The 10,008-nt window shown below is 64.4% G+C and overlaps 1 protein-coding gene across 1 annotated transcript in view; it reads left to right on the top strand.

The window, feature by feature from the left end:
* Positions 1 to 6: 6 nt before the first annotated feature.
* The window catches only part of CCDC151 (coiled-coil domain containing 151), a 32,014-nt gene continuing 22,012 nt past the window's right edge, over positions 7 to 10,008 (top strand). Inside the window, exons 1-12 of the mRNA XM_029913701.1 lie at positions 7 to 214; positions 1,774 to 1,895; positions 3,013 to 3,090; positions 3,647 to 3,826; positions 5,125 to 5,226; positions 5,486 to 5,611; positions 6,144 to 6,266; positions 7,067 to 7,222; positions 8,277 to 8,437; positions 8,784 to 8,940; positions 9,261 to 9,416; positions 9,592 to 9,676. Coding sequence (XP_029769561.1) covers positions 130 to 214; positions 1,774 to 1,895; positions 3,013 to 3,090; positions 3,647 to 3,826; positions 5,125 to 5,226; positions 5,486 to 5,611; positions 6,144 to 6,266; positions 7,067 to 7,222; positions 8,277 to 8,437; positions 8,784 to 8,940; positions 9,261 to 9,416; positions 9,592 to 9,676 — 1,531 coding nt within the window. The 5' untranslated portion in view covers positions 7 to 129. The remainder of the gene's footprint in view (positions 215 to 1,773; positions 1,896 to 3,012; positions 3,091 to 3,646; positions 3,827 to 5,124; positions 5,227 to 5,485; positions 5,612 to 6,143; positions 6,267 to 7,066; positions 7,223 to 8,276; positions 8,438 to 8,783; positions 8,941 to 9,260; positions 9,417 to 9,591; positions 9,677 to 10,008) is intronic.

Below are 10,008 nucleotides of genomic sequence, written 5' to 3'. Positions count from 1 at the left end.
GGGTGCCCCCCACCTACCCTGGGGTGCCCCCATCTGCCCTAGGGTGCTCCTCTGACAGCCCTAGCGTGCCTCTGTGCCTCGCCACCCTGCTCTCCAGCAACTCCCTAGTGCCAGGGGGCTGCAATCACCATGCCTGCAACGCTGGACCCTGCCGGGGTGAAGCCCCCAGTCCACGAGCAGATCTCAGAGCTGCAGAATAAGATACAGCTCCTAGGTACGTAGCTGTTCCGCAGCAGCTTGCACGCACTGAGGGGTGAGGGTGGGGGTGTTTGTCCTGGGGGTGAGCAGGAGAGCAGGGCAGGGGTCAGCATTCAGAAGGGGGCGAGGTCCCCACGTGTGACTCTCCATCTGCATCAGTGCTTCCTTCTCAACTGAAGCTGCCCCCAGCGTGCTGTTAACCCAGCGTGGGGTGGAGGGGGTTAAATTCTTCCCTCCAGCAACAGCTTTCTACACAGCAAAATCCAGCCCCAGGGGATGTTGAGGAAGAATAATCCCTACCTCTTATATAGCGCGTCTCATCCGTAGACCTCAAAGTGATTTACCAAGGTGGCCAGTACCATTATCCCCATTTTACAGAAGGGGAAACTGAGACACAGAGCAGGGAAATGGTTTGTGCGAGGTTGCCCAGCAGGCCAGTCGTAGAGCCAGGAATAGAACCCAGGTATCCTGAGTGTCCCAGTCCAATGCTCCATCCCCTAGGACTAGGTAGGGGCGGTGAGGAGAGCAGAGGTGCTTTACCCACACAACATTTAGACTCTGGAACTCTCTGCCACTGGATGGCGCAGAGGTGGAGAACGGCAGCATTGGAAGAAGGATGGGGTATGGATAGGGCCCTACCAAATTCACGGTCCATTTTGGTCAATTTCAGTCGTAGGATTTTAAAAATAGTAAATGTCATGATTTCAGGGATTTAAATCTGAAATTTCACGGTGGTGTACAGCAATTGTAGGGGTCCTGACCCAAAAAGGAGTTCTGGGGTTATATATATATAACCGCAAGGTTATTATAGGGGGGATGCAGTACTGCTACCCTTACTTCTGCGCTGCTGCTGGTGGGGTGCTGCCTTCAGAGCTGGGCTCCCAGCCAACAGCTGCTGCTCTCCGGCTGCCCAGCTCTGAAGGCAAACCTTGGGACCCCCCCCCAACTCCCTTTTGGGGCAGGACCCCCAGTTTGAGAAACGCTGGTCTCCCCCATGAAATCCCTATAGTATAGGGTAAAAGCACACAAAAGACCAGTTTTCACGGTCCGTGATGCATTTTTCATGGCCGCGAATTTGGTAGGGCCCTAGCTATGGATAACCAGATCCAGAGTTCGAACAGTTTGTGCTATCAGAGAGTATCGGAAGGGCTAAAACCCAATGCTTCAGCCAGTCTTGAGCTATTCGAGACCAGATGGGACCTCTGGGGGGGGGCACACACACTAGCCCCCATCTGGTATTGCAGAGGGTTTCTTGCAGCTTCCTGCTCTCAGAGCCAGGGTGGTGGGCTAGATGGGCCTTGTATTTCCTGTGGACGTACCCCAGGCCTCAGAGCATTCAGAGGGGCCTTCCTATTGGGTTGCCTTGTTCTGCAATTGAGCTAGAGAATCTGGCTGCTAGTGCCCCCTCAGGAGCCGGGTTCTTTGCTGGCACGGAGGGGAGAGCACCTCAGAGGTGTCTCATCCAAGTCCTGGCCCTTGCTTAGCTTGGGAGAGCCACGGGGCTGACAGGCAGGGGCCCAGCTGCCTGTACTTGTTGGTAACTCCCCGCTGGGGGCTGTTTTGCACCCTCGGTAGAGGGCGACCGGAAAGCTTTCTACGAGAGCTCCCAGTGGACCATCAAGAAGAACAGGGAGTCCATCCAGTGGCTGCGGCAGGAGAACAAAAACCTGCACAAGAAGCTGGCGGCCATCCTGGCGGTGAGCAGCCCCCCGGGGGTGGCAGGGCGCTCAGAGCCTGCGGCCCGACCGTGCGGGGCCCTGCTCCCTTCAGGGTGTGCTTTGATTGCCCCGGAGCTGGAGAGCAGCAGCCCCCCACTCAGAGACTTCTTTCAGCTCTTGATGTGGTCCAGGGTTGAGGGATTTGTGTGGGGTTGGGTGGGAGGTGTATGGGGCTGGGCGGGTGTGGCACAGCGTATTGGGGTGTGCAGGTGTGGAAGACATGGAGTCGTGCGGGTGTGTGTGTGCAGGTGAGGGGTATATGTGGGGGTGTGTGGGGCATAAGTGGGGGTGAGGGTCTATGGGGGTGGGTGGGGGTTATTTTGGGGGTGTAGGTAGGGGACGTGAGCGTGATGGTCTATGGGGGTGGGTAGGGGATGTGAGCATGAGGGTCTGTTGGGGTGGGTGGGGGGTGCATGTGGGGCGGTGGGCATGAAGGTCTGTGGGGGTGGGTGGGGGTGTAAGAGGGTGCAGGGGAGTGCAGCTGAGGAATATGTGTGAAGGTGGAGGGTGTATCAGGTACTGTACGTTATTAGGTGTGTTGCAGCTGTGCCTAGGGGCCCCAGCCATGGCCCAGGACCCCATTGTGCCAGGTGCTGTATGTTATTTATTAGGTGTATTACGGTAGCTCCGAGGCACCCCAGCCATGGCCCAGGACCCCGTTGTGCCAGGCGCTGTACGTTATTTATTAGGTGTATTACGGTAGCGCCGAGGCACCTCAGTCATGGCCCAGGACCGGGGCGCCTAAACACTACCGTAATACACCTAATAAATAACATACAGCGCCTAGCACAATGGGGTCCTGGCCCAGGCCTTGGGTGCCTAGGTGCTACCATAATACACCTAATATAAAGTACAGTGCTCAGCACAATGGGGTCCTGGCCCATGACCGTTGCCAGGCTGCTACCACAATACAAACCGGGGAAGCTCATTGCCACCCAGCTTGTCTGCTTGTCACGGGACCGAGGGGGGCAGGCGTGTCCAGGAATCGGGAGCTCTGTTCCGCAGATCCCTGTGCCGGGACTGGAAGCGTCACCTGGTAGGGGTGACGTTGCCCGAGGAGCTCTGCGGGTGACGGCCGCCGTCTCTTCGTCCGCAGGGAGATGCACAAATCATAAAAGAGGTGTTCCGGGACCGGGCTGCCGAAAAGGCCTCGCTGAAAAATAAAAGTGGAGAGGTAGGTGGTGCTTTGTGCCATCCTGCGTGCCAGGCTGCCAGCCCAGCCGGTCCAGGCTATGGGTGAGCAGTCGCCAGGCCCACGTTTCTAGGAGGGAAAAAGAGAGAAATCAGGGGCATCAGCAGAGGTGTGGGGAGCGCAGGGCTGGGATGGCAGGGGACTGCGGGTGGGATTGAGGGGCACTAGAAGATCTGTGGCGGGCAGGGCTGGGATAGCAGGGGGCTGTGGGTGGGATTGAGGGGCACTAGAAGATCGGGGGGGGCAGGGGGCTGTGGGTTTGGATTGAGGGTGGGTAACTCTGATCCCACACTGAATATTGTGCAGGATCAGGGCCCGAAAGGGTCAGTTCTGTTTCCTGTTCTGCTGGGGGGCCCAGCAGTGGTGGTATGAAACCGACCATGGGGTTGGGGGAGGGGATTAAGCCAGCTCTTCCAATGCCCAGGGAAGGTCTGATTCAAGTTGAGGGCAACATTGGTGGGGTGATTTCAGTGGGCGCTGAGACGCTGCCCGGAAAACACCCCGCCCTGTACGATTTGCCCTTTTCCCTCCTCCCGAGGGCGCCATCGAGTTCATCAACCACCGGCTCTGTGAGAAGATCAACCGTCTGAACGACCTGAAGCACCAGGTGGAGGTGAGGAAGCGGCGGCTGGAGGAGCTCCAGCTGCAGTACGACTCCAAGGTGCAGGAGGCCCGGGGCTTCCAGGAGGTGGAGGAAGGCGATGTGGAGGCAGCCAAGGTGAGAGGAGGTTTCGGGGGGCGGGTGGGGGGTGGGGAGGCTCCCACCGACCCCAGCACAGCACTCACCATCTCAGCACCCAGCGCTTTAGCTGGAGGGGGAGGTTCATTTCTGGGCTGAATGTGATTTATTAGGTGTATTATGATAGTAGGACCCCATTGTGCCAGGCGCTGTACACTAATAGTAGGTGTATTACGGGATCTCTGGCCTGGCTAATGCTCAGAGTGTGGGGGCAAGGAGGGCGGGGAGGCTCTGGAACCAGCTGCTGCCCCATTGGGTGGGGGAGGCGGATCAGCCTGGGGAAGTCGCAAACCATTGGCCACTTCGTTGGCTGGGCACCGCCCATCCTGCTGACCGCTAACCTCTCACTGTGTCCTTGGGCTCCCCTTGTCTCCCTCCCCCCGATGTCTCTCGTGTGATACCAGGGAGGCAGCGTGGCCTAGTGGGTAGGCAGCTCTCCTGTCTGAGCTCTGAGCCTGGCGGCCGCAGCAAACTCGTAAACCTGTGACACAGACCAGCCACTGGAGGGAGACAGCGCCTCTCGCTGCTGTCATGGGCCCGCCCCAGTTCTCAGGGTCAGAATCTCTGGCCCTGTTTCACGGGTGGGGAAACTGAGGCACGGAGCGGCGACGTGGCTGAGCTGGGACTAGAACCCTGGTCTCCGGAATTCCAGACCAGAGCTTCCTTCCCATGAGCCTCTGGGAGGGACAAGGGAAGCTAAGCGCCCCCCCCCCCCCCACCATGCAAGCACGAGTCATTTGCTGCTGTGAGTCGGCACGGGCAGCAGGGAGGGGGCGTAAGAAGGCGCCGTTCCTGCCCCTCCTGCAGTGCTGAGAGCCGCCCACCCTGCCCCAGGTTGCCTGGTGTCTGGCGAGATCACGGCTTCTCTGTTTGCTAAATAAACGACAGATGCGGCTGTTTCCAAAACACGGGGTGGGGGGGGGTATTTGGGGATCAAACCGGCCCGGGCGCCCGGGGTTGCCCTGCAGCAGGCCCAGAGGGCGTGACAGGAGGGTGCCCTGGGCTCCGGGATGGGCACCGGCTCCCTGGCCCTCCTGCCTGCCGGGGCCGGAAGAGCCGGTGTCGTTTGCAGCACCGCTGCTCCCGGCCTGCCCCGATCCGAGGGTTCGGTTCAGTCCGCTCTGGGGACGTGGGGTCCCTCAGCCACCCGGGGAGGGCAAGGGGGGGCTCCCCACAGCCTGATCCAAAGCCGGGGAGCCCCGGGCCTGGCTCCCGCGGAGATCAGTGGCCCGCTGTGTGGGGGCGGCTCATTCAGTGCCGTTCGTCTCCCCGCCCAGACCCTGCGCCGGCTGGAGAACCAGCTGGAGAAAGCCCGGCTGAAGGTGGAGGAGGCAGAGCATGTCACCAGCCTGTACCGCCAGCTCAAAGCTCACATGCAGGTGGGGGCCGCCGGGCGTGGGCTGGACAGAGAAATCCCCCCCGCTTCATCCCACCCACCCCCTGAGCTTCTGGGGTCAGGGCCTGCCCCCCTCCCCATGCCCCGCCACCTCCAGGAGTGGTGGGATCCCGGCCGAGGTCCCCCCGGAGACCCGCAGGGTTGGGTCCAGGTGCCCTGGGGTCGGCTCCAATCCGGGCACATCCCTGGCCTCGGGAGCAAAGCGCGGGAAGGGGGGGGGAGCTGACACTGTCTCCCCCCAGGAGCAGAGCTTGACGGCCCAGACCCAGCTGGACGTGCTGGAAGCTGAGATCCTGCGGCTGCACCACGAGCTCCATGGCCTGCAAGCGATGAACACAGAGGCACAGGCCACGCGGGATGCTGCCAAGGTATGGGCAGGGGGGCACCAGGGTGCGGGCTGGGGACGGGGGGCACCAGGGTCTGGGCGGGGAGCTGCCAGGAGATGGAGTATTGGGGGGCTGTTGGGTTGGGGGAAAGGCAGGGACAGGGGCCACCAGGACAGATCAGACCCCTGGGGCATCGAGGTGGGTATTCCTCCATCCTGCAGCAGTTCAGGCCAGTGGGTCATTCTAGCCCAGTACCCAGGTCAGACCCATGGGCCTATCCCAGCCGGTACCCACCCACCCACCCGCTCCGTCCCAGCTCAGACCTGGGGGCCCGTCCCGGCCGGTACCCACCCACCCGCTCCGTCCCAGCTCAGACCCGGGGGCCCGTCCCGGCCGGCACCCACCCGCTCCGTCCCAGCTCAGACCCGGGGGCCCGTCCCGGCCGGCACCCACCCGCTCCGACCCAGCTCAGACCTGGGGCCTTGTGACCAGCAGCGTGTGCTGGACTGATCTTTGCCCCACACCCCGGCTTTTCCTCTGGGGGCTGATCCAGCGTTGTTTGCCCCCCATGCAGGAACAGCTCCAGCTCCAAGAAGACAGTGTCTACCGGGACAGGTACATGCGGGAGCTGAAACTGACGGAGCTGAAGAAGCAGGCGGAGGAGAGGAGGGCACAGAATGAGCGGGCGGAGAGACGGGTAAGGCCGGGGGGGGGCGGGTACGTGGAACCCACCCTGGACAGCAGCAGCTCCCCAGCAGGGCAACCCCAGCTCAAAACTGTTAGCCCCGCTCGCCTCCCAGAGCTGGGAGAGAACCCAGGAGTCCTGGCTCCCAGCCCCCCTGCTCTAGCCACTAGCCTCCCCTCCCCTCCCACCATAGGGCTGAAGCGGTGCCTTATGCCAGCCCCCCACCCTTGGGGCATATCTCCGCCCCCATCCCCCGGCGTGTCTGCTCAGCTGCAGGTAGTGGGGGATGGGGGGAGACGCCTTCTGCCTTGGATCCAGGGCCACCCATAGGGGTTCACGTGAGACCCATCCAGGCCTGTCCCACTAATGGCACCGCAGACAGCAATGCGGGCTTCCACTCCCTGCGGTCAGCATCCCCCCGCCCCCACGGCCGGCATGCCCCACCCCCACACAGCCAGCAGGGGGCATGGGGAGCATGGTCAGCATCCCCCACGCATGGCTGGCATGCCCCACCCCCACACGGCCGGTAGGGGGCAGGGGGAGGTGGTCAGCATCCCCCCTGCACGGCTGGCATGCCCCACCCCCACACGGCCGGTAGGGGGCGGGGGGAGGTGGTCAGCATCCCCACACACACAGCCGGTGGAGGGCAGGGTGTCAGCACCCCGGCTTATTTCACACGGACTGGCCAAGCCGCTGCAGCCCGTGGCGGGATTTGAACCCAGGCCCTGGTGAGGGAAGCGACCTGGCCCAGGCCTGCCTGCGGGTGGCGAGCACGCTGGGCGGGGGGCTCTGAGCGCCGCGTCTCTCCCCAGGCCCTGCGGGAGCGCCTGCCCCTGCAGACGGAGGAGCTGCTGAGCAATGCCCAGCGCAGCAAGGGCACCGGCCTCCGCGCCAAGCAGCTGCTGGGCACGGCGACGGAGGAGACCTTCGAGAAGATCAAAGTGGCCACCGGGGTCACCAACTCCAGGGTGAGAGGCTGAGGAGGGCTCTGCCCCCGTCAGCGCCCCCCTGGTCCCCGGCACTGCCCAGCCGGCCCAGTGGGAAACCACCGCAGGCTCTAACCACTAGGTTACGCTCCCCTCTCAGAGTCCATGCTCCCAGTTCCTTGCTCTAACCATTGGACTCCACTACCTCCCTGAGCCATGAACAGAACCCAGGAGTCCTGGCTCTAACCTCCCCCCCACCCCCCATGGCATAGGCCTTGGTCCCGAGGCTGGGGTAGTGAGGGGGGGCCCTCTGGCCAGTCCCATTACCTCTCTCCAGCCCATGCCCCCAGGAGTCGCTCATGGCCCCGGGCCCTCGTTGCCGCCGCGTGGCAGCCAAACGACCTGCCCATCATTCGACCTCCGCCAGTCACACGCCAGCTCACCCCAGCAGCGGGTGGCGGGGGCGCCCCCACTCTGAAATTGCCCCCCAACCCAGGAGGGTTTGACCTTGGGCCTGTGGCCAGCGGGGCCCCACCCCCCAGCTACCTGTCTCCGGGGAGGAGGGGCAGTGCCTGCTCCCAAGGTCCTTGGGAAGCCGGGCGGTGCCAGCGGGCCGGTCTCCTTCACGCCCGCCCCACGCCACTCACCCGGAGCCGCTGCCATGGCGACGGCGGGCTGACAGCCAAGCTCTCTTGGATATCGGCTTCCCCGGCCAGAGCCGGAGCGGGAAGAGCCGCGGGCGCCGGCCCCCTGCCGGGGACAGCGAGCAGTCGGGTGGCCATGGGTGCCAGGCCCCTGGCTGTCCCTGCCAGCTGGGCACCGAAGTGCCCTTGTCTCGTCCCACCCACTGATTCTCTTCGGTGGTTTGGAACGGTGGTGGGACCACGCAGCCCTCCCCACTCCACCCTGCTGGAGGAGAGAACCCAGGAGTCCTGGCTCCCCGCCCCCCCCCCTGCAGTAACCACTAGCCTCCAGAGCTGGGGATAGAACCCAGGAGTCCTGCCTCCCCGCCCCCTTCCACCCTCCCCAGAGGTGGCTGCATTTTGGCCGTGGCCCTGGGGGGCTCTAACACCCCCCCCCCCCCCCCCCCCGGCAGGAGGTGGTGAGACGCTTCCTGGCCCAAGGAGACACCTTCCAGCAGCTAGAGCAGCTGACGACGCAGAACGAGGAGGCCCTGGTGCGGCTGCGGGAGGAGGAGGAGACGCTGCAGGCCGAGCTGCAGGGCCTCATCTACTCCGGGGAGGCCCGGGTGACGGGGTGAGCTGCCAACTCCCCCCCCCGGCTGATGTGTAGAGGCAGGAGGCCCCCCAGAGCCCTTCAGTATGGGGGGAGGAGGGCTCTTTGGGAGTCAGTTCTCAGCTGCCAGAGGGGAGTGGGGGCTAGTGGTTAGAGCGAGGGTGGGGGTGCTGGGTGCCAGGACTCCTGGGTTCTGTCCCCAGCTCTGGGAGGGGAGTGGGGGCCAGTGGTTAGAGCGGGGGGGCTGGGAGCAAGAGCTCCCCCTGTGTTCGCCGGAGCTACGGGCAGGAGCTCTGTGTCCCTGCCCTGCCCCGCCCCGGGGTAGGCAGTGCCCACAGCCCTGATGCCCACCCTGCCCCCTGCCCAGGGCCCAGCGCCTGCTGGAGGAGCTGCGAGCTCACCTGCGCCAGGAGGAGACGCAGCGCGACGCGGCCAAGGGGCAGCTGGACAAGGTGACGCGGGTGCTGCTGGTGGCCAAGGCAGGCGTGGAGCACCTGGCCAGCAAGGTGCAGCACATCCGGCTGGTGAGCGAGCAAGAGGGCAGCGCCCCCTGCAGGCCGCCGGGGCCAGGCCGGGCTGCGGGGAGGAAGGGGCTGGCGGACACAGACCAACCCTGCACTGCCTGGTATCGCCACCAGGGGGCCCCTTGACCACTCCCTGGGCTAAACACAGGGGTGGGGGTTGGTGAGTCGCAGGCCGGCATGAACGCTGCTGGGATTGAGGGTCAGGACTCCTGGGTCCTATCCCCAGCTCTGCCACTGACCTATCGTCTGACCTTGGGCTAGTCCTTGCCCTCACTCGTGCCTCAGTTTCCCCCGTGCGGTGGGCCTTGTTGTCCCCCCAGGAGAGCGGGCGCTTTGCCGGGGCCCCGCCGGACAAGGCCGCCAGCGACTACGTGCTGGAGCTGCTGGCGGAGACGGAGGAGAAGCTGCTCAGGGTGCTGGCCGAGCTCAGCGACCAGGACCAGAGGGAGCTGCTGCGGAAAATCACCGAGGAGGAGGTGGGCTCGGGACAGGGCTCCCCTTTTCACCCCCTCCCCGACAGCCCCACCTCGCTGGAGCTGCCTACTGGCCCGTCCAGCCTCCCCCGCGCCCCCTGGCTGGGCCAGGCGCCCCCCCCCCCCCCCCCCTAACCCTGCCCCCCCCCGGCCGCACTAACGCTGCCCTCACTTGCAGTTCCACGCTAACCTGGAGGGGCGTCTGCCCAGCGCCAACGTCCGGGTGAAGCTGCCCGTCGCCCAGAAGCAGGACATGTACTACGGTGAGTGGGGGGGAGGTCCCTCCAGGTTGGAGGAGGCAAAGGTGCGCGTGGGCTGGGGGGCGAGGTGGAGAGGGGGGCTGGGGGTAGGGTTGAGGGGGTGAGGTGGAGTGGGGGGGCTGGGAGTGGGGCTGGGGGAGAGGCGGGGTGGCACCATGGGTACTGTAGGGGTGAGTGGAGCTGGCAAGGTTGGGGGCAGGGTGTGGGTGCGGGGATGGGGTGGGGGGTGAGGTGGAGGGGGGGCTGGGAGGGGGCTGTGGGGAGAGACGGGGTGACTCCGTGGGTACTGTGAGGGGAGCTGGCAAGGTTGAGGGCAGGGTGTGGGTGCGGGGATG

The sequence above is a fragment of the Terrapene carolina genome, unplaced genomic scaffold (genome assembly GCF_002925995.2).
Source record: "Terrapene carolina triunguis isolate 2854851 unplaced genomic scaffold, T_m_triunguis-2.0 Scaffold833, whole genome shotgun sequence".
Taxonomy (NCBI): Eukaryota; Metazoa; Chordata; order Testudines; family Emydidae; genus Terrapene; species Terrapene triunguis.
This window is presented reverse-complemented; position numbering and strand designations above follow the sequence as displayed.